At 45.2% G+C, this 23,714-nt stretch overlaps 1 protein-coding gene across 1 annotated transcript in view; it reads left to right on the top strand.

Moving 5' to 3' along the window:
* The first annotated feature begins 5,464 nt into the window (after positions 1 to 5,464).
* The window catches only part of nup214 (nucleoporin 214), a 48,316-nt gene continuing 30,066 nt past the window's right edge, over positions 5,465 to 23,714 (top strand). The window contains 25 exon segments of the mRNA XM_080529452.1: positions 5,465 to 5,586; positions 6,138 to 6,333; positions 6,499 to 6,653; positions 6,931 to 7,129; positions 7,430 to 7,500; positions 7,762 to 7,825; positions 7,979 to 8,082; positions 8,402 to 8,508; positions 8,758 to 8,824; positions 9,094 to 9,220; positions 10,957 to 11,115; positions 11,889 to 12,360; positions 12,974 to 13,125; positions 13,368 to 13,450; positions 13,802 to 13,885; positions 14,294 to 14,443; positions 14,755 to 14,913; positions 15,246 to 15,349; positions 15,627 to 15,831; positions 15,833 to 15,846; positions 16,286 to 16,371; positions 16,484 to 16,567; positions 16,942 to 17,247; positions 17,395 to 17,562; positions 18,119 to 18,218. Of these exon segments, the coding sequence (XP_080385578.1) occupies positions 5,545 to 5,586; positions 6,138 to 6,333; positions 6,499 to 6,653; positions 6,931 to 7,129; positions 7,430 to 7,500; positions 7,762 to 7,825; positions 7,979 to 8,082; positions 8,402 to 8,508; positions 8,758 to 8,824; positions 9,094 to 9,220; positions 10,957 to 11,115; positions 11,889 to 12,360; positions 12,974 to 13,125; positions 13,368 to 13,450; positions 13,802 to 13,885; positions 14,294 to 14,443; positions 14,755 to 14,913; positions 15,246 to 15,349; positions 15,627 to 15,831; positions 15,833 to 15,846; positions 16,286 to 16,371; positions 16,484 to 16,567; positions 16,942 to 17,247; positions 17,395 to 17,562; positions 18,119 to 18,218 (3,458 nt within the window). The 5' untranslated portion in view covers positions 5,465 to 5,544.

Here is a 23,714-nt window from a genome sequence, read left to right on the forward strand (position 1 = left end):
AAAATCGTGGGGAGAACCCTGGGGTGTGTTGGGGAGGACCCTGGGGTGTGTTGGGGAGGGGTGTGTGAATGGGACTGTGGGTGAATGTAAACTGTAGCACTGTTTTGGTATGGTGGAGTACTGCAACTTGGTGCCACGGTACAGAACACTCTTCTAGCAGCTGTTCAAGAGTTGTGTAGCCCGCTCATCAAAGTGGGCCAGAGATCTTGTTTGAAAGTCAGTGGTGGGGTCTCACTCTCTTTCCCTCTGATTGCTATAGTACTGGAGCTGCTGTGATTTGAGTAGTTAAGGAAATGGTCTTCTAATGTGATGATGGATTACTTCGTCTGAGAATCCCCGTATATATATTGACAAACTAGCCACGTCAGTGGTCCTGGGTATATTGTGTGCACTTTCCGATCTTATTCTATCCATATCCCAACAAGAAACCAAGTAGCTTCCCTGTTCTCAATACACTATGTACTTATCTTTTACTTAACAGCTTTTTTCTTCAATGAGACAGTTGGTACCAAATTCATAGAGATAAAAAAATAACAAAAAAACTATTATTCAAACAAACCAATTCTCCCATGTTCTCTTTTCCACACACCTTAAAGTAAATAGCTCCCGCCAGTAGACAGACAGTTAGAAAACCTTCCATCAGGGTAATAGTCTACCCTCCTCTTTGGTCTGTTTGAACGGACAAGCACCGCTGTGTCTCCATGGGGGAGTAAAAAGGCCTTTCAGTGAAATACAGTCATTAGGGTTGATAGTGTATGATGGGAAGTGTTGTTATGTGTCCTGTTGTGATAAAGTAGGGTGGGGATCAGTGCCTTAATCGAGACTGCAGGGGGAAAGTGTTGGGCTTAAACACCATCTGTTTGCTTTGAGATGGGACAGAAACATTATGAGACTAGCTTTAGAGTAATCGTTTTAGAATGGAGCCAAGTCAAGTTTTATGTACTGAATGCTAAGGTGAATGATGTTTAAAGACGCTTTTGGCAGAATACATTGGCAGGCAGGGTTAGGATGTGGGAGCTGACTTGCATTTTCTTTGAATATCACCTCTGTACTGTATGTACTGTACTGTATATGTTCTTTTAAGCAAATAATAATGAGAATCTGGACTTAAGGCCTGTTGAAGTAATCGATTTGCCTTCTGCAACAAAATCTGTGTCAACTTGAGAACAAATACTGTGACTTTTTTTTGCATGGACATGCTTGTATAGGCTAGAGATTCTGACAAACAGCAAAATAGTGGCACATTATTATCACATAGAATAAACTATTATAACTACCAAGTCTACTCCACTGCTTGTCAATAGTGGTCTATTACTTGAGTCACATATTGGTTGACTAAAGGGTCACTTTTTAATTTGGAATACTATGTAGATCAATGTATTCGTTAGTTTGTGACACATTCAACCAGTTTGTGCCAGTTAAGACTGACCACATAAAGTAACTGACTGGAAACACTTCAGACGAGTCTTGGAACAGTACAGTAGTGGAGTTCACTCTCACCCATAGGAACCATGTTTTTGTTAATATTTTTTTGTTTATTTGCCTTGTTTAATCCTTCAATCTGTTTGTATCTGTATTTGCTTCCTGCCTGCCTTACTGCATCTTGTTCTCCCAATACACAACAACAACAACAACAACAACAACAAAACAACAACCCTCACAAACTATTTTCTTGACTCTTTGAATCAAAATGATGTTGCACTAGAAGCTGAGTTGATTCTCAGAGAATGTCTATGGCTAACCCAAAGAGAGAAAGCTCTATGTGGTGGCTGAAAAAGATTGCCCCGTAATATGTATGTAATAATGTACTAAATGACAATGTTTACGTTATTGTACCTTTTATTCAAATTGCCTCTTTTGGCCTCTTTTGACTCCCAGATATCAGCACTAATTTATCAAATTGCAATTTCCTCCAACTAAACATACACTTTTTCAACTGTTTCAACAAAATGGGATTGTGTTGAGTGGACTCAAGTCCTCTATTTTGGCAATGCACTGTACAAAATAACTTGTTACATTTTCCCCATAACCAACTGCTTTGTCAACCATTTTATTGCCCAACTTCTTTTATACTCTACTTCTACAGAGCTCTATTCCTCGCAACAATTCTGGTGTTATGGCTGTTGATCCTGTAAGAGGAGGGTAGAACTACTGGTCCTTTCATATGGATTTATAAGTTGTGTTTCTTCCTAGGGTCAATCTCAATAACAATGGGCTTTTGTTCAATGTCTGTAATATAATGCATGCTGAAAACTAAGACACCCATTAGTTTACTCTAACGCATTGAAGTCTTGACACACCATGCATTTTACAGTATGTACAGTATATCAAGCTCTTTGCTATGATACTCAATAACCAAGCAGTCATTGTATAATCCTACGAAGAGTATACATTTTGTGTACCAATGATACAGTGATACCTTGGCCCTCTCTTTCTATTGACAGTTTGCATAAACCCACCCTGCTTAAAGCAAATGTAATGGCACAGTCTGGTTGTGTGAGATATGAGAAGACTGACTATTTTAATGTATGTGCATGTGTGAACCCAATGCAGACTTGGATAATAACTGCACTAAATTTTTTGTTTGTGACTTTGGACGTAATGCCAGCACTTTAGAAATTAAAAGAAGAAGAGAAAAAAAAGCATTCACTATTAAAAGAATGACCGAAGGTTTGAGGAAAGGTGAAAGAGTAACCTTCAAAGCCATGTGCTCAGAGCGCTGACAATCAGAATGGGGAAGGCCCAAGTGCACTATGGGAGGGAGAACAGAACTGTCACGAACCGCTGGGCTCCTGCTACTTCCTGCCTTGCCATTTCCAGTTTTGCTATTTGTCCGTTTGAGCTAACACCTCCAGAGTTGATTGCGACCTGTGGCTGTGCCAACTGTGCTCTGGCCCTCAAGGCTGCCAATACAACTGCAGATTATACTCAGCTACTGTAGTGGTTGATTCAGAAGAAGAAGAAGTCCTCCCTTAGCACTGATCTAGGGTCAGTTGTGTTTTTCAACTGTTAAATAATCACATCAGGATGAAGGTAGCTTAAGCTGACCCTAGAACAGTTTGGGGCAACTTCTTTGTGGACAAGGTGATGATGGGTGTATTTGATGGCAGATCATCATTATCTGACGTGTATTGAACCATATAATTAGGATGCGATCTCATTGAGGACCTCATCATTCTAATTCTATGTATGGAACCATGACAAATTGGATTGTGTGAAGCCTACATTACGCTGGAACTTGGTGATCTGGCAGGGGAGAGTTTCAGTGTTTTAAGGACAATGGGGGTGGAACTCTGCAACTGCTTTATATTTTAAAAGAATAAATGACAAAAAATGTTAATGCGCCTTCTGACTTAAGCATCAATGATATATACTACAAGAAAAACGCAAGATGCCACTTTTAATATTGCATAAAGAATAAATAATCTTCATTCCCATCATGTTATATTATATTTCCTTCAATCACCAGATTCAGTTGAGGTTGATATTGTGTAGTTCAAAGAGTAACTGATTTCTTTCAAATGCAATACTGAAAAGTCTGCTTTCTAATAAAACTCCTTACTTCACCATATCTTCTGGCTCCTTCCTTCATTTCCCCCTGTCATATTATTTTGCATATCTGCCTAGTAGCATTCCTTCTAAAATCACCTCTTTGGCTTTGGTTTTCCAGTGGTCAGTTTCTATTTTATGTTATTTTTTAACACAGCACAGTAGATACTGTATGAAAGGTATTGTATCTCAAATGTACTTATACGTATAACACAGACAACTAATTTAGAAATTAAATTCGACTTTATTCAACCCTCATGGGCATTAAAAGACATCACATCGACGACGTCAAATGCATCCCCACTTCCACTTCCCACTCCACTTTTGTATTATATAATGTTTACAATTCATAAATACAGTGTGATGCTACATGCATACGTGAATATTCAAAATCGATGGTTGAGAGGTCACATGTTGGCATGTAAACTTGAAATGACACGATAGAGTGGAATTGAACTACACTAATAGGGTCATTTTTTTAATACGGTGCCATTTGGACTTCATAACTTGTGAAAAATAAATTGTTGATTTATCTATATTTTAATGCTCTATTATATAAAGGACATATCTAGCTTGCTGAAAAACATAGTGGTCGAGCTCAGGCACCTACATTTTATTTTATTTAGAATACCCTCTGTAGTTGAATAGGGCGAGTGTCTCCAGAACAGAGTGGACACATAACAGGGTGGACACTAACAGGGTGGACATTTTGAGTTAAAGTTAGCCTTTAGCCTGCTTGTGTTAGCTTAATGCCTAGAATGACCATGATGAGGAATCTAATTTGCACTAAATACTTTTTTGGAAATTATTCAATTTGATTGATCTCCTCAATATTTAGGCATAACAGGGTGGACACGTTATGGTCAACCACATTAAACTCACTGGATAAAAACATAAAAATCAGATGGTAAAAGAGGTAGAAAATCACACAGCTTACCACATTTGAAATCCCCTCCACTGATGTGATGTCACCTCATGAGAGTGATGTGATTGAGAAATATGGTTTTCTTTTAAAAGGGACATTAACACAGCATAACAGGGTGGACAGGGACCACAGGAGTGATCGCAGGGACAAGCAATATTGTAAACAAAACCTTAATTTTTTGTACAAAATAATAAGAAAATGGATAAAAACTATATTTGATTTCAATAGATATTGATCAGGAAAATGAAATAATAATAACATATTTGGAAATGTATATGTTTTTAATAGTTATTTTTTGGATTGAAGTTGAATGAACAACACTGCACAAATATGTACATTTCAAGCCTGCAAACTGCGACACTTTAAATGAATGTGCAATAACACTATGTGCAATATGACAACCCTAGTCGTCTATCTGTACAGTATAGTATAGTGGATAGTGTACATAGCCTTTATTTATGTAAACCAGCTCCTTTCCCTTATTTTTTCCCCAGTTTTTTTTTCTTTCCTAGCACCAGGGGAGCCACCCCTCCTAAATCTCGTTGTTTGGTACCTGTACTATAGCAATGACAATAAAGACCATTCATTCATTCATTCATTCATTCATTCATTCATTCATTCACTGGGGACATCCCAAATCCCATGGCTTTTAAAATGTAGTAAACAACAACTTAGAAGCCCATATCATTGTATTCATAATAAATAACAATTGACTATATATGAAAAACCTAATGGAATTAGTATTTGTCCAAATTTAGACAAAATACAACATGATTTAGTACTGGGGACGGAAAAGGCACCGTATTTTAAAAAATGACAAAAAATGAAGATGGCATGTCATTATCACCCAAAATATCATGTCACCTAGGTGGGATTACCTTGGTCTGACGATCTATCGCGTTGCTCTGGCATTGACTATTCGCCCTGTGCATCACTTCCTCTTGCATTCATTTCGCAAAATGCGCGGTACGCGTCTGTCTCATGTGGAAACTGTGACGGAGCGAAATAAAGTGGTGTCTATTTGATAAACTTCAGTACAGCGAAGGCAAGTTGTCTGCCATTGATTCAAAATGAGTGACGACTTGGACTCTCCTCCCGAAAGGGAAATGAAGGTAATGTATTACAGCTTGCTCCAAATGTGCTGTGTGTAGCTAAGGCTTAGCTTGGCTAGGCTACCTAGCTTCTCAACCGGTTAGCTGCCAAACTAGTCAGCTAGTTACCTTTACGTAGTTAATATAGCTAGCTCATTATCGTAAGTCTTTCTAGACTAACGATCAACTGAATGAGGCCCGACATTTGACTCAATATTAGCTAGCTAACTCACGCTAGCCTACTCATCGCATCAATAACAACATTAACAATATACCACGTTATCTCCAATAGTTGCTGTAAATGTTCAGCTGATTGCTTTGCTGTCATGTGTGTTAGTTCAAGTTTACTGTTGTCATTGATATTGTCATTCGTTCCCTTGTGCGGTGCTCCATTTGCTTATTTGATCTACTTTAACACCCAGTCTGTCAAATCCCACGTGTCATTTTGTCAACAAACACACTAGCTAGCTAAACACTGTCATTCAATCAAGGGTCCATCTGAAACCAGTGCAAGAAATAACTCATCTTGGTTATAGGGTATTTAACTGATTGCTCTGTTGTGCATTTTCTAGGATTTTCAGTTTAGACAAATGAAGAAAACTCGGGTGTTTGACTCACCTGAAGACCTACCAAAAGAAAGATCCAGTCTGCTGGCGCTCTCCAACAAATTTGGACTGACCTTTGTCGGACAAGACAGAAAGCTCAAGGTGTACCTCACACGGGACATCCTTGCTGCCGACAAAGTTGAAGGCAACTCAAATGAAATAGGTCGGTTACATCCCCCACATTATTATACTCCATACAGTTGTTGCTTTGATGTTTACTAGATATTGTGTAATTGAGGGACCTGTGTTAAAACTAGATATGGCTTCAACTCTACACTACATCTCTTTCCTGTTCCCAACTATCTGTCTCTCTCTCCCTCTCTCTCAGTCGAGGGTATAGCAGCGTTAGTGGAGGTCCCAGTGGAGTTGCCAATGCACAACCTAGCCCTCAGCAGTGATGAGCTCACCCTGTCTGTCTGTGGCATGTCAGAGGAGTCTGGCCTATCACTGGGCTTTTATGATGTCCGCACCTTCATCAACACGGTGATTAGCCTCCTCTTATTGGTATTGAATAATAATAAAGCTCTCATCTCAGCCGCCATAGACAGCTGAGAGAATTTATACTGGTTGAGATTTTGACAATATTTGATTGATTGGTTCCAAGTTGGCTGAAAATGTTTTGAGAAACATTATTTTCACGTTATGTATCATTTTAAGGAGTTACCTTTTAAAGTTAGAAGTGGAACTATTCACTATTACACAGAGTTTGTACTTTGTACTTTGTAAATTTACCTAGTATCTCACTTTTTTCCTACTCTAGACCCGACAGCACAAGTTGCCGTTCACTTCACTGCGGCCGGGGGCAGAACCGGGCACGTGTGTGCAGGACCTCAAATGGAACCCTGTACAGGCGTCTGTGCTGGCTGTCTGTCTGTCGGACGGCAGTATGGTGATCCTGGAGGTCACAGACAGCGTCACAATCCAGGCCCAGCTACCTGCCGACGTAGGCATCACCTGTGGTGAGTGGGATATCATATAGGCCCTGTTCAAATATGTTAAAAATGCCCCCTACCTTGTGTTAATCACTGATCAAATGTTCACTCATCTAATATAATTGGAGTGGTCGAAGCAAGCCTTCCACTGCATTGCTTTCATCAACCAAGTGTTAGAGTTAGAAGGAAGGGATCTATTTTTAAATAATTCCAGAGACACAGTGTCATCACAGTGAGTGATATATTGCTGCCTTTTGTCAGTTCTCACTTGGAGTGTCGTTTTTGAACATATTCCTGTTAATTAATTCTATCATCCCCCTCTAACAGTGTGTTGGAGTCCCAAAGGGAAGCAAGTGGCAGCAGGAAAGATGAACGCCACAGTCAGTCAGTACACTCCAGTAAGTCTGGCCCACTCTTTAAGAAACACTAACACTAAGGACCATACCCTTAAGTTATGAGGTACTTTACTGTACATACAATGACATATTTTATTATAAATGTATTGTAAATCGATTATACCGAGGGACTACATGGTGATAAACAGTAACAACCTATGAATTACAGGGTGGGATGTTTTGTAACGCCTGTAATGCTGGTGGCATTCATTATAATGTGTGCAATGGAGCATTCCATGACTGTCTCTGTGCTCCCCTGACCAGGCCCTGCAGGAGAAAAAAGTGATCCCCTGTCCAAGCTTCTACAGCTCTGACAACCCTGTCAAAGGTGAGGCAGACACAAGCCAGGCCTTCATTAAGTAATACAACTTCCATACTCCTCAATATTGGAGAAAAAAACAACACTCTTTCATCGCTTTTTCTCTGTGTCTCTCTCTCTCTCTCTCTCTTTCTCTCTCTTTCTCTCTCTCTCCCCCCTCAGTGCTGGACTTGCAGTGGCTGAGTACGTATGTGTTTGCTGTGGCGTACGCAGCGTCCGACGGTTCCCCAGAGACTCCTCCTGAGCTGGTGGTGATCTCCCTCCCTGTGAGTACGCCCTTTTTTTCTTCCACCGATCCTTTTAGGTAGCATATTTCATGTCATCAGTGTCCTTTCCAGTGGCTGAAATGTGTTAGCTCCGAAATTATGATTATATTGGTTTTGCCTTTGCTATTGACAATGAAAATATGTGCAAGTCCCTTCAAAAGCTGGAGAATATCCCCCAAGTGGCCAGCAGATTGCCGAGAACTTAATGAACTATAATACAACTACGCTGTACAGTGACAGTGAACATATCCGTTCAAATTTCCATCTCTAACCCAACAAAAACACACTTTTGAACTTGAATGTGAACTTGATTCCACAGACAAAGGGTGAGAAGAGGGATGAGAGGTACCTGAACTTCCAAGACCTGGTGTATGGCACCTGCACTGACAGACAACACCACTACCTCCTCAGCCACATAGAGGACTGGTGAGAGACGTGTGTGTGTGTGTGTGTGTGTGTGTGTGTGTGTGTGTGTGTGTGTGTGTGTGTGTGTGTGTGTGTGTAGGGGTGTGTGTGTGTAGGGGTGTGTGTGTGTGTGTGTGTAGGGGTGTGGGTGTGTTCTCATTATTCTGTCTTGTCTCTTCTCTGCAGAAGACTTGGGCATTTGTATGCAGAGTCAGTTATTACCAGCTTTTTTTTATTTTGATAAAACAAGTGAATATGTTGTTCTTGCAGGGATGTTGTTCTTGCTGCCTCAGCAGCCTCTATTGAAGTCAGCATCATCGCCAAGCAAGAGGACAAGGTAACACTACTAATAGTGTAGGAGGCTGTTAGTGTCTTACTCACCCTGGGCCTTCAAGGTCTGTCTCTTTGCAATGCATTGTCAGAGATCCACTTAAAACCTGCCAGCATTCAAGCCAAGCCAACCCCCCCTTCAATGAAGAAATCAAGCAGTAGTCAAGTGATATTGATAATTAAAGGCCTCTAAAAACTCTTAACCCTATAGACGACTGGTCAAGTGAGACATTGGTAAACCAGCGTTTAAACCTAAGTTGTTATTGTCCTCTTCAGACCAACTGGGAGCTGTGGCTGCTGGAGGACGCCAGCAGAGGAGAGCTGCCTGTCTCCCAGAGCAGCGAGGACACTTTGCCTCTCGGCCTGGCTATAGACTACACCAGCCAGCAGGAGATCCACATCAGTAAGTAGTGCTGTCTGTCCGTCTCCATGGGCCCAGTCCAAACCTTATAGCTTTTAGCCTCCATGGCTCTATTCCAAACCTTATATTCCAGGCTTTTACCCCATGGCCACGTTCCAAACCTTACAGATTTTCATCTCCATGGCCTCTTTCCAAATCTTGCTGCGTTTACTCACAGTGTCTGCGTTCCAAACTTTACAGCTTGTAGTCTTTATGGCCTCATTCCAAACCTTACAGCTGTCATTCCAAAGCAGACGTGTGTCCTCTACGTAGGTACTCTAACATGATGGACCATATGGCTTAATCTCATTCACATAGTGTAAAATGCATTTAGATCATCTTCCAAGAAAGCCACTGATCCAAACCGCATGTCTCTATCACAATCCATTTGAGAGTTGTTGTAGTGTGGGCAAACTTCGTGACTTAAATCAGCGAAGGACAAAGTGAGAAAAAAGAAGAAGATCAGATTATAAATGAGGATGAGGATGTATCCGCAATCTAATGATCGCAGGTTCAGCGGTTCGGTCCCTGGCTGGCCACGTGCCCTTGGGCAAGACACTGAACCCCAAATTGCTCCCAATGAGCGGACCGGCGCTTTGCTGGGTCGCTTGCCGCCATTGGTGTGTGAATGTGTGTGTGTGTGTGTGTGTGTGTGAATGGCTGAATGTAAAGTGCTTTGGAACAAGGCTCTATATACGTGCAGTCCATTTAAAAAAGACGAAGAGTCAGACGTGAGAAACCTGCACAAACTGTAATTCGCAGAACTTAAGTGATATTCTGTGTGTGTGTGTGTGTGTATATATATATATATATATATATATATATATATATATATATATATATATATATATAAATTACATGGTGCTGTAGTTTACTTATGTAATACATTTTTGAAAGTCTAGACCTTATATACAACAGATTAATTGCATAGTTTAGTATGCCAGCCTGCCGGTCGGTGCAGGATTCTCAGACTCTGTGAAAGGAATAGCGATGTGCTGCTATAGCTGTACTGCTGCAGGAACGCAGCCAGACAGTCACGTAGCACCGTGCTCCTTGTCTCGCCTTCCACTCGCCGAACTCTCCCTAGCAGCAAAGCACCAATTTGAGCTGCATTCGGACATGATTGTGTTCATATCGAAAGCCACTGTCTCGAGTGAAGGACGCCGGTGCTGTGAGAGAGAGAGAAGAGGGAGAAGAGCACTCTGAGAGAAAAAGAAGAGTGCTGAGAGAGAGAGAGAGAGAGAGAGAGAGAGTAAGAGAGAGAGAAAGAGCGCTCAGAAAGAAAGAGAGAGAGAGAGAGAGAGAGAGAGAGAGAGAGAGAGAGTGAATGTTGGCGAGGCCTCATACAGTCATTATAATGACTCAGAGGACAACAACAAACAGACCAGACGTTGGTGTCTCTGAATGCTGATGAGCCTTACCTTGGGCCGTCTGCTCTAAACTGTTGTTGCATTCTGTCTGTCTGAGCAGCCCTCAGCCAGGCAGCCACACTGATTGTGGGTCTCATCACATACACCTTCTAGTCCTCCCGGGTTGTTTTCCGACCAGGGCCTCTGGGCTGTGTTTATGCTGGGATATGACCGGGGTCACAGGCACTACAGAGCAATATTGCTTTTTCAAATTCTCTATGTGTGTGTCTGTGTCTGTGTGTCTGTCTGTCTGCACGCCTCTATGTATAGCTGTACATATATGACATGTCCCTGCCTACCCTACCCTATGTCCCCCTCGTTTCTCCACAGCTGATGAGAAGACGTTGCCCCCGGCGCCCACCCTGATGATACTGTCGACGGATGGAGTGCTGTGCCCCTTCGCCCTACTCAACCTCAACCCCGGGGTCAAACAGCTGGTCGCTGCCCCCGTCAACCTGCCCCTGGAGGGAGAGAGACCCCCCCCTGCAGGTCAGGAGGGGGACAGTGTGTTCTCTAATCATTTAGGAGATGTTGTCGGCATGTTAGAGCTTCTGTTTAGTGCTCGCTTTGGCCGTAGTTTGTCGGTTTCTGAAGTCTCAGCACCACATTTGATATCAAGTTTTATTTATTTTTTATTTTCTCTAAGACTCTCCAGGCATTTTTTTCTAGCTGCAGACACAGGCCTCCATTACACTCCTCACACTGCTCCTTTTGCAGAGTGCACTGTTGTCGCCCCATACTGGCTCTCTGGGTTTTGCCTTTTGGGTGGTTTGGTAACACTAGATGGTCTTCGTGACATTTCACACATGTGACATTTCACGTATGTACACAAACTCACAAAAGTATAAACACACCGCTCGTAAAACACCAGTAAAATATGCTCGCTCGTAATGCTGCTTCTCTCTTCAGATCTCCTCAGCTCTCCAGAGCTAACATGGTCTCAATTACTGTAATAACCATATATGGGTAGAAACGCAGCTTCTCTGCTTTCAGGAACCGTTGGAATTATTTCGATAGCGCATATAGTTTAGGAATTACGGTAATGAGACCAACGCGTATAAAATGCTGTCGGTTTAAAAGAGCATCGCGATTCGTTTTTAATTTCACCGATTTTATTATGATATTTGTAGCGATAATTAACCGCATCGCGATGCATCGTTACATCCCTACTTCCAACATATGTCACATCCATAATATGTATGTTGTCCTGATACCTTGTATGTGTAATCCACTGACAGCTCTTGTGTCCTGTGTGTTTCCAGGCTCGACAGCTCCACCTCCACCTTACCCCACCTCCCTCCCATCAGCCGCAGCCGCCTTCCCTCCTCTCCGCCCCTCCTCTGCCGCCACCCCCACCCCCCCTCCCCCCGCGGCCTCCCCGGCCCCGCCCCCCTTCACCGCCGCCCCCGCAGGCTTCTCCTTCTCCCTGCCCCCCTCCTCGTCCTCCGCCGCCCCCCCCTCCGCCTTCTCCCTGGGGGGCTCCACCGCCTTCGGCTCGGCGGCCTCCTCTACCGGGTTCTCCTTCGCCTCCAAGCCCCCGTCAGAGACCCCCTCCGCCGCGTCGGCCTTCTCCTTTGCCCCCTCGGTCAAACCCGCGCTGGAGGTCCCCCCCGCTTCGGCCCCGGCCGCTCTAGCCCCCACCCCCCAGCGTCTGGCCACCCCCTCCCCCATCACGGTGCTGCGAGGCACCCCTGAGCCTGCCACCCCGGCTGTGAAGCTCAACCTCAACGACAGGTGAGAGACGGGCCAGGAAGGCCTTAAAAACACTGTTAGTAAGGGAAGGGTCAACTCCAACTGCCTAAACACCAGTAGTTTTACTGTCGGTGGCTTAGATTAGATTAGATTAGATTCACCTTTATTGTCATTGCAGAGTACAAGTACCATGCAATGAAATGCAGTTTAGCATCTAACCAGAAGTGCAAATAGTGGTATAAAAACATGATATAAAAACATGACAATGATGGTGATAGGTACAGATAGGCAAGTAAGGTAGTTTAGAGGTGTATACCGTTATGAGCTATGTAGGGTTACGGTAGCTTATGTACAGTATGTAATGTACAGATGTATAAAAGAGGATGTATCAAAGAGGTATGTGCAAAGTTAGTATTGTAAACAGCAGTAGTGCAAAGGGTAAAGAGTGTTCACATTGACCAGGGGTGGGTGAGCAAACCAGCAGTAGTGCAAAGGCTAAATTGGATTGTTCACAGTCGCCTGGGGGGGGGGGGTCATTTTTGTGCCGCCCCGGATTCTTTGGCTGTGGAGATCTCTCATCACCGATATGCTTTTCTAGCCCGTATTGCTATAACAGGAACCATGTTATAATGACGTCCTGTCTCTCTCCCGCCAGGTTTACGGCTGTGGAGACCCCTGGTCCAGCTGCCGCTCCAGCCCCCCAGGGCTTCTCCTTCGCCCCCGCCCCCACCCCCAAGCCTGCCTTCTCTGAGCCCAGCAGTCAGCTGGCCCCCCTGCCAGCCCCTATCAAAGCCCCGGCCATGCCTGGTAATGACCTGTCTGACCTTGGATGTATCGAACACAGCTCTTACCTATTGGCTCAATGTCCCACACGTGATGAGTACCATCTGTTTATGATGTTAGGGCCCGGAGTTATAGATCAAGAAAAAAAACTTTGGCCGTTATATACGCTGCAGTGGCATTGTGATCAACGTAAGCTGTTGACTGTACTGTGATTGAGTTCTAGTTTGGTCTGTGATATCCTGGTTCTGTGTGTGTCTCAGCCCCAGTGCGGCCGGTCCAGACCAGTACCCCTCCTACAGTGGTCCAGAGACCAGCTCCTGCCACACAGACCAATGCTCCAACTCCTCAGGTACTGTGTTACGTACTGTAATGATTTATACATTGGAGATAGATACTGTAGCTATTATGTCACAGAAATTACTCTCTGTGTGGAATCCTGTAGTGATCCGCAACGTCCCCACCCTGGACTCCTTCAAATCAGCCCTCAAAACCCATCTGTTCACCAAGGCCTTTGGCCCCTGGTCACTGTTTCTGTTTTGTTTGTTTTCTGTTTTGTCGGTCTGACCATTTCCTGTAGAATTGTAAAGCGTCCTTGGGTTTTATGAAAGGTGCATAGAATATAAATCCAAGTTATTATTATTTTATTATTACCTACGCCTGTGTGCGTGACTGTGTGTACTGTGTGTGTTCCCTGCTGTAGGCCGTGTTGAACGTGAAGGCTCTGGAGAGACAGCTACAGCAGAGGAAGGACACTGACCCGGTCATGGCTGGCATACTGGAAGAAGTGAGTATAGGAGGTAGCGCACTGCATCTTCACCGGACGACCACCGTTATTGGACATGTATATTACAGAACCTCCACCGGGAGCCAATTCAATAGAATGGTCTGTCTTTATATTGTGTTTGTATCGAGCTGCTGTAACGCCTGAATTTCCCCCTCGGGGATCAATGAAGTACCTATCTATCAATATCCACACACATTCAGTATCTGTCCCGTCGGGAAGCGGAGGCCTTGATCACAATTAGAGATTACAGGGACTGGTCTCCCTGGAGTAACTTAGGGCTAAGTGCCTTAACTAAAGGACTAATGGTGGTTCGCGATGGGATTTGAACTCATGACCTTCTGATCACGAGTCCAACTCACTCTCCGCTAGACCACCGCTACCCCTGATTGTTTTTTCCTGTCCTCTCAGATAGCCCACTTCCAGAAGGAGCTGGACGACCTAAAGCTGCGCAGTAACAAGGCGGACTTCAGGGTGGGCACCGTGGACGAGATGAGGGAGCTGAGGAAGGAGTCTGAGGACCTCCACGTGTTCACCCTGGAGATCAAGGAGACCACAGAGGTACACACGCCTGCCTTCGCCTGGTCCAGAGAACAACAGTGACCCTGTTGGCCCCCTGCTGCGGTCTGATGACGCTGGGTGTAGATCTGAAGGGGTTGGGTAGATATGAGAGAGAGATTTTAGAGGAGGCGATAGGTTGCTCAACAAGTGTAGGAAACAAATATCGTCGGTCCCAGAGCCACGTCGTGCTAAATGAGACTACCCAAGATGCTGTTGTGTAACGGATGATTTTCTGTCGTGTTACGGGGCGGCAACTCGCAAGACAAGTGTTGCTCTGACTTCACATCCTTCTCCTGTGCCCCCCCCCCCAGTCTCTCCACGGGGACATCAGTACTCTGAAGACCACCATGCTGGAGGGCTTTGCCGGGGCGGAGGATGCCAAGGCGCAGAGTGAGCTGAACCGGGACAGGGGCTACCTGCAGCTGCTCTACAAGAAACCCCTGGACCCCCGCAGTGAAGACCAGCTCAAGGTAGGACTGGGATGAATCAAGGAGGAAAAGAGGGATGGAAGAATGAATGGAGTGTGTGAATCGAAAGATCAGGTGAACGTTGAGTAGATGGAACCGATGTGACGATCATGGAGAATGGGTGATTGAAAGTGGCAGAGGTAGAAGAGTCGCTTGTAGTTTTAGTATTGAGTAGGATAAGATGTAATAAAATTAGCTTTTCTTCCATCAAGTTAATGACCAGGTCTCTCTTGAAAAATAGATTTCATCTCAATGAGACTGACACAGATAAATATATCTAAAAAATACAAACAATGTTAACGGTTTCTTCACATGTATTTTTGGCCCATAACCAGGAGATCCGCAGGCTGTACCAGTATGTGAAGTTTGCTGTGGAGGATGTCAACGACGTGTTGGACTCTGAGTGGGAGAAACACCTGGAGAAGAAGAAGAAACAGAAGTGAGTGACTAGAAGCAACCAGAGACATAGTCAAATGCTGTACAATGCCACGTTAGTGCAATCTCAGAAACTCTGAACTTATTTTTGCGGAGAGTTTCCTATTGGTTGATTCGGATACTCTCTGAATTGGAAACTCGGGGTATCGTCTTTGTACAAGTTGAGTGTCTTAACATTTAAAAAAATAAAAATAAATCCCGAGCACACAGGAATGGCACATCAGAACTTTCTCAATACCTCCGACTCATCCCCCCCCCCATTGCCCTCCTCCGTCCCCTAGACACATGATCGTCCCCGAGCGCGAGGCTCTGTTCACGGCTCTGGCCAACAACCTGGACATCATCAACCAGCAGAAGCAGAGGCTGGACCAGCTGTTGAAGGACCTCCAGGCCCTGAGGCTGTACAACAAGACGGCCGCCTGGACCAGCCCTGCGCCCAGCCAGCCCAGCCTACGTTGCCACCAGCCTGCAGCCGCCACAGAGCAGGGGTAAGACTGGGGGGTAGACCTGGGACTGGGGGGGGGGGGGGGGGACATGGGTGGTGACGGATGACTGATGGATAGATGATTGACTTGCTTAGAGAAATGTTTTTGTTGTCACAAAAACGTCTGCTAAAGGCGTCTGCTAAATGCCAAAAATGTATTGTAAATGTAGATTAAATTGTAGTGCTCTGTGGGACTTATTTAGCCAGGTTACAGCGCCCTCCGTAAGTATTTGAAAGAAGAAGCGTTTTGTGTTCTTTTAGCTCTATACTCCCAACAGTTTGGATTTGAAATCAGACAATTACTATGAGGTCAAAGTAGAGATTCTCAGCTTTAATGTTCTTTCAATGTTATGTCTATGTTTAAGACAAAATGGCTTCCTCTTTCTAATACTTCTGGAGGGCGCTGTATGAAACATGATAAAGTATTGTGATTCTTAACTCTGGTCTTATTTCTAGTCTGGACAACGAGCTAGAAAGTTTGAGAAATGCCCTCCTGAAGGCAAGTCTAGAGACCACCCCCATGACCGCTTCCAAATCTCCAGGTAAAAAGATTTATTTTTCACTATACCATAGATAATAAAATGAATAAAAATGTCCACCTGTGTTACAGTGTAGAACCCATGTTAATGTCATGTGACTGTCTCCGTCCTGCAGCTAAGATGTCTCCCGTGAAGCAGTGTCAGCTGCGGAACTTCCTCTCCAAGAGACAGACACCACCTGTTCGCTCCACCGCTCCAGGTACACTTCCTTTCACACACACATCATTCTAGATTTGCTTTTATAGGGAGGCAAAGACTAAGGGAATGCTATACATATTTTATTCTATTTTTCTGAAATATGTTGTGTTGTAGAAATAAGTATTCTTGAATTGTATTGTATATTTCCATTGCAGCTATTGACATGAAATGTACACCAGACATTGGTGTTAACCCAATAAAACTACACAACAAGAAATTGTAACATTCAAATCCATAAAAAAAGCTATGTGCAATATTTCCCCACTGCATGTAATATATTGTGTTTTGCAGAGAAGTGAGGAGAAGAAGAATTGAGAATAAGAATAAGAGATTCTAACAGGTCCTAATGTGGTCATGTGAATCTTGTCTCCCCAGCCAACCTGTCCCGCTCGGCCTTCCTCTCTCCTAAGTACTACGAGGATCTGGACGACGTCAGCTCCACCTCCTCCCTGTCTCAGGGCCTGGACCATGAACAGTCCCACTATGTGGAAGAGGAAGAGCTAGAGCCTGAGCCCGCCCCCCTGCCGGTCCTCCCCCCGGTCCTCATCCCCCGCCACCCCACGGTGGTGCGCACCCCCTCTCTGCACCCAGGGGTGGGGTTTCAGTCCACCCCCTTCAGCAAGGTGCACCCTGGGATGGGTCTGGGCATGGGTCTGGGCATCAGCCCCATCATCAGCCCAGGTAGGAGTGATCCACTTCTTCTGATGTTGTATCTGCACCCTATTAGCTCGTGTGATTGATTAGATTGGTCTCTTGTTTGGAGGGCTTCTCTGGGGGCTTGGTTAGTGGCACTGCAGCGCTAACCCCCCTTTTATTGACGTTCTCTAGTTCCAACCAATAAGATGAACTTGGGAGGGGCCGACAGCACGGCGCTCGCCACTAAGACGGTGAAGCACGGCGCCCCGCCCACGGAGAAAGCCACGCCCGCTACCATCCCGGCCCAACAGGCCGCAGCCACGGCCGCTCTCCGCAGGCAGATGGCCAATCAGAAACCAGGTCGGTGATGATGACACAACCCCTCCCTGTGGGTAAATCTCCAGTCGTTTGCTCGATTCCCTGCGTTCTTTCTTCATCAAGATCTGGGTTTCCTCCCCCTCTCAATGTGTTTGGAGACGGAGGTTAGGAGAGAGGACGCAAGGAATCCAGGAAATGACTTTTGAGGTCCACCAAAAGGAGGATGTGATGCATTTTGTGTCTGTTTATGATTCTTATTAGGGAACTTTAACCTGCTATACTACACAATACTGCTGTCTTACCTCAGTAAAATAATACTCATTGTCATGTTCAGCCAGACACCAGGGGGAGACAAACACCTCCAGATCAATGGTGAACTTGACATCCTCTTGCTGACTTCAGTTAGTTGGCTGAATTTAGTTTGACAATGATTTACTGAGGGTAATATGATGATGATGATAATGATGATATAATAACTCTCTCACCTTTTGTTCTATGTTTTTATATTGTTAACCTTTCAGCAAAGTGTGTTGTGACACTGCGTAAAATGCCCTTTAAATCCAAATCCATTTGACCAACGTTTGTGTTTGACCGGCAGCCTCCCTGACCGAGTCCACCCTCAAGACCGTCCCCCAGGTGGTCAACGTGCAGGAGCTGAGGGACAAAGGGCCGCACATCCCCGTCTCCACGGTGATGAAGTAAGTCTTCATCCTCGTCGTCCAACTCCTTCATCAGAGCAGCATCTGGGGTACTTTCCGGAGCGTTGCATTCGCCTTGGACCGGATTATACAGGCTGAATGAAGAGGAAGTGAACACAGAGCCACAAACACACAAAACACGTATTGATAAGGCTCTCACAACTCATCAATGAAAGATTTGGATAGGAACTGACCGATACAACACTGATGACAGTTCCAGTGATTGGGTGATTAGCCACACCATTCTCTCTCTGTTATAGACCCTTAGGGAGCGCCTCAGGGTCTAACACAGCACCACACTCTCTGTGTGTCTGTTCAAACACAAGTACACAAGGACAATGGGCCGGTTTCACAGAAGACTTAAGCCTAGTCCTGGAACAAATCACACTTTTAATGTAGTCTCCATTGAAGATGCTTTTTTGGCTTAAGCCTTGTCTGTGAAACCGGCCCAAAGCCTCCCCTTGTAGTTCAATTTAATAAGCATAAATGTACATTTATATTTTTTAGTTGGTAAACTCAAGCAGGGGTTTGGGATGGGTTGTGGCTGTAGAATGAGGTCATGCCTAAAGCCAGATTACTCTATAGTGAGGGAAGGGAGGGAGGGGGAGAGAGGGGGGATGAAGAGAGAAAGGAGGTGTGTGTGTGTGTGTGTGGAGGGGGGGGGGGGGTGCTGCTCTGTTTTAGCTTGGTGAGGCAAATTCACAATGACTCGCTGAGGCAGAAACATTCAGCCACACACAAAAAAAAAGCCTTTGGAAAGAACAGGGTGTATCAGAGTGTGAAATATACACGCTGTACTGGAGACACCTGGTTCCAAGCTAGCAATGTTCACTCCCTTACCTAGCTCATCACTACCTCTAGGCTGGACCAAGCATTCAGGGTCTATCTGTGGGGGGAGGGGTAGACCTATAATATAGAGAAGTCATATTATTACAGCCGACACACACACGTGGGCAATGAACCGTGTGTGTGAGAGGGAGAGAGACCCACGTCAGCACTGGACTAGGTTATTCAGCGTGCGTGCATGTGTGTCTATGTACAATATGGGCATTGGGAATCTTTTGTGTAGGTTGGTCCCATCACAGCTGGCTTTAATCCATAGCTTGGGGGGGGGGGGGGGTGGGACTGAACATTGAACAAAACGCTCCTCTCTCTCTCTTTCTCTCTCTCCCCTCTCTCTCTTGGACTGCCTGTCAGATCTGACATTTAAACTTACTGTCCCTCGTCTTCAGGACCAGATGGCCAGCGATGAGCAGTGATATCGAATTGGGTTATCAAAAGGCCAGAAGAGATAAAGAGAGGGAGAGAAAGTTTTGGTGGGCACTTGGAGCATGGAGGAATTGATATTTGACCCACACTTATTGAGAGACACTGTGAGATTGCCGCAGTTAATACTGCTGCCTGTGTGGGTTAGATAAAGGGAATGTCACAGCGCTTTCGGCCAATGATCATGTCTTATCTGCCTCTAGTTGCTGAGTAGACCCAGTGCCTTAAACCATGTGTCAAACAGTTCGACAAAGCAAGAGATGCTCTTATTGAGGCTAGTTTGGCAAGAGTTCCTGACCACGCCTGGAGTGGCGTCCGTAGACCAAGCCCTAAGCATGTGATAGGCCGTTAGTTCAGAGTGATGGCTCGATCTCTGACCTCTAGTCCTTTCCTGCCCTTGGAAATGACTGTCAGATGGATAATCGCTAATAAAAAAAAGCCTTAACATCCCTCGTTAATATGATGAGCTGTATTAAAAAGCTGCTAGGTCACCCTGCACAGAAGGTTGTGTGTGTGTGCGTGCGTGCGTGCGTGCGTGCGTCGCTAACATCTGTCTTCCCAACCAGACACCCCTCAGTCTTTGACACATGACTTGTCCAGCTGCCAGCAAATCCCTTTATGTCATGCGATGGCACTAACTCAAAGATCCAAATAGTAGAGTACACACACTCAGGCACGTACACACGCACTCACATGGGCATGGAAGCACTCTCACTGTAACACAGTCTTTCTCTCTCTCTCTCTCTCTCTCTCTCTCACACACGCACACACACACACACACACACACACACACAGACTGTCCTGACTGTCCTGACTGCTTTTATTATGAGGCCAGTGTGTCTGTGCCCATAAATGTGCCAGGGAGAGAATGCCCTTGTCCCCAATGTCACAGACAGGACAGGAGGGACCGTTCATTTATACCGTCAGCGCTTGTCATAAATGTCACCACCAAGGTGGAGACCAAAGTAATTTCTTCTATTTAAGTGCATATGTGAGATGAGTATCACAGCCAGGCATGTCCTTGCGGATCGCTGTGTGTCCTCCCGTCTTGTTCTGACAGAACTTGAATGCGAGTTATGAAAGTCACGTTCTCCTTACGGAAGGAGAGCTGCTGTTTCTCATCGCGAGTGTTCTCACTCATTCCACCACTGTGACATTTATCAAACAGCCTCGCCCCGCTTCGACATCCACCTGCGGGAATGACACCGCCCCTTGTAAAACGAATTTCTGCCCTAAAATAGATAGACAGTAGAAGTAGAGATTGACAGGAAGGATGGGTGAGAGAGAGAGGGAGAGGAGGGATGACATGCAGGACTGGGTGATGGCCGGAATCGAAGCAGGGGACCCTGCGATGACATGGCATGCCCCTTAGTGAGTCACCCAGGCGCCCCAGATCTCCTGGTTCATACTGGCCTCATACATAGGTTGTTGAGGCTCGGACTTGGAGAGATGATCAGAGAAAGATTGCCCAACCCCCGGGTCCTAAGCTGGTTTCACAGACAAGGCTTAGGACTAATCCTAGACTAAAAAGCATCTTCAATGGAGATTTTACATTGAAAGTGTGATTTAGTCCAGGACTAGGCTTAAGCCTTGTCTGTGAAACCGGCCCATAGTTTTCTGGTTCTATTCAGACAATACAAGACAGTCTGTAATAGTGCTTAAAACACCAGATACCGTAATACTGCCACTAAGTGACTCCAGTAATAACTGGGTCACTAATCAATCGCTCCTGTCCCTAAAATAAATGTGTTTGCTTTACGGTATTTACTCTCTGGTGATATTTGCAGATGATTAAAGCCGCACACGGATTACGACCTTCGCGACATTACTGGTACAATCTGACAGATCATCATACAGCAGTCTTGTATGGAAACGATAATAAATGGCCCTCGTTCATTAAAGATTAATCCTGTTTCGACTGATTTATTGTCGGCTAATAATGTTGATGCATTGTAGGTGGATATTTGTCCTCAGTATGGTATATATATTCAGGATTCCAATCATAGCCCGTCTCCAATACTCGCTGGGTGCGGTCTGTGGTTACAGTAAATCAACTGCCGAGTTACTGGAAGAAGAATGGACAGTACAGTGTCCCTTGGCCTAGCCCAACCAGACTGTCCCCCCCCTCTCTCTCTCTCTCTCTCTCAATCTCTCGCTCAATCTCTCTCTCTTTCTATCTCTCGCTCAATCTCTCTCATTCTCAATCTCTCTCTCTCTTTCTCTCTCTCGCTCAATCTCTCTCACTCCCTCTCTCTCTCTCTCTCTCTCTCTCTATCTCTTGCTCAATCTCTCTCTCTCTCTCCCCCCCCCCCCAGTATGGTGGTTGTGCCGGCCCCAGCCACGTCTAACTGGGGACACAGACACACCATAGATGATATATCTGTGCCGGACGCCAAACGCCAGAGTGACCTTTAGCTTGACAGAGTGCCAGCGGAGAGTGGGATGTGGTGTACAGTGTAGGGGAGACACCATAACCATAGCAGGACTGGATGACTCTCCTCATCTCGCTAGCTGCTTCCTCTTCTTTCTGTCTCTCTCATCCTTTCTCTCTCTCTCATCCTTTCTCTCTCTCTCTCTCTCTCTCTCTCTCTCATCCTTTCTCTCTCTCTCTCATCCTTTCTCTCTCTCTCATCCTTTCTCTCTCTCTCTCTCATAATTTCTCTCTCTCATCCTTTCTCTCTCTCATCCTTTCTCTCTCTCTCTCTCTCATTCTCTCTCTCTCTCTCTCTCTCTCTCTCTCTCTCTCTCTCTCTCTCTCTCTCTCTCTGTCATCTCGTCCAGTCTCATTATCCCAGCTTGTTATCCGTTTCTCTTTTTTCCACTCATCTCTCTCCTCCTTTCACACTCTGTTTACTCTAGTTCCAGACGTTGATTGTGACAGAGGATTGTGGAACTTCAGCAGCATAGTAATCCTATGACCTGGTTTAACATGCCAATCAAGCTCTTTTTTTTTCTTTTTTCTTTTTAATAGACCCCAGCATCCCCCCCCCCCCCCCCCCCTCTGTCTTATTAGGCTTTATCTCAATTAAATCATTTCATTATATTCGGTGGGTGGATTTCATTTCAAGCTTCAGTGGGTGTGTGATAGGGTTCCATTGTGGTGCTCTGTGTTTCTGTTGCACCAGGAACAGAGGAGGGAGTGTAGGAGGCAGTGTAGGAAGGAGCGTAGGAGTGTGTGCTGCTGTGGTCACTGGTGCAGGTCCATGCTGCCTGCCGGCTGTGTCAAGGTGAGGTGGGGTGGAAACGTGGGCTGTTACAGTGTACTGTAGGGAGTGTGTGATTGTTGGTGTTAGGTTACACAGGTGGAGCCTGTGTGTGTGTGTGTGTGTGTGTGTGCGTGTGTGTGTGTGAGAGAATGTGTAGGTGGGTATGTGGGTGTGCGTGTGTGTGTCCTAGGAAACCACAGGCAGCAGCGGAGCTCTCTTGTCTGAGGAAATGCAGGGGTAGGGCCTCTCTATGCAACATTAATGGAGGCTAGTCTGAATAATTTACAGCGTCTAAGACTGACCTCAGGCGATTGGTCCACAGCACACAGGGGAGTGGTCAGCAACACAGGTAAACAGGATTGTGATGTGCTCCGTCAAGCCCCCTATCAGACGCTACTGGAAGAGCACGGTGAACACTCGCCCTCATCCAATTAGGAGAGCACTGATGTCAGCCAGTCATAATAACTCAATCTACGTTCACTGAGAACTTTATTAGGAACACTGTACTAATACTGTGTAGGTACCTGCCTTTTGCTCTCAAAACAGACTCAATTCTTTGTGGCATTTTTTACATTTTTGGATGTAAAAAACTTACAACAGATACATTTGACTAAGTAAGTGAATCATCTATCCACCAGTCTTAGTAGGAAAAGTGATCTATGCTCAATCCAGGGGCCATTGTCAGTCGTCACGCTAGAAGAAGTTTTGATTCGCATTGATTCCCCAAGATGTCGGAAACATTCCTTTGAGATTGTGGTCCGTGATGACATGATTGCATCACGCAACTCCTTTCAAGCTGTGAATCTCCCGCTCTACCACATCCCAAAGGTGTTCTATTGGATTCAAATCTGGTGACTGGGAAGGCCACTGAAGAACACTGAACTCATTGTCATGTTCTTGAAACCAGTTTGAGATGACCTTTGCTTTGTGACATGGTGCATTATCATGCTGGAAGCAGCCATTAGAAGATGAGTAAATTTTGGCCATGAAGGGAGGCACATGGTCAACAACAATACTCAAATAA

This window comes from Nansenia antarctica (genome assembly GCF_963989245.1).
Source record: "Nansenia antarctica genome assembly, chromosome: 4".
In the NCBI taxonomy this organism is placed as follows: Eukaryota; Metazoa; Chordata; class Actinopteri; order Argentiniformes; family Microstomatidae; genus Nansenia; species Nansenia antarctica.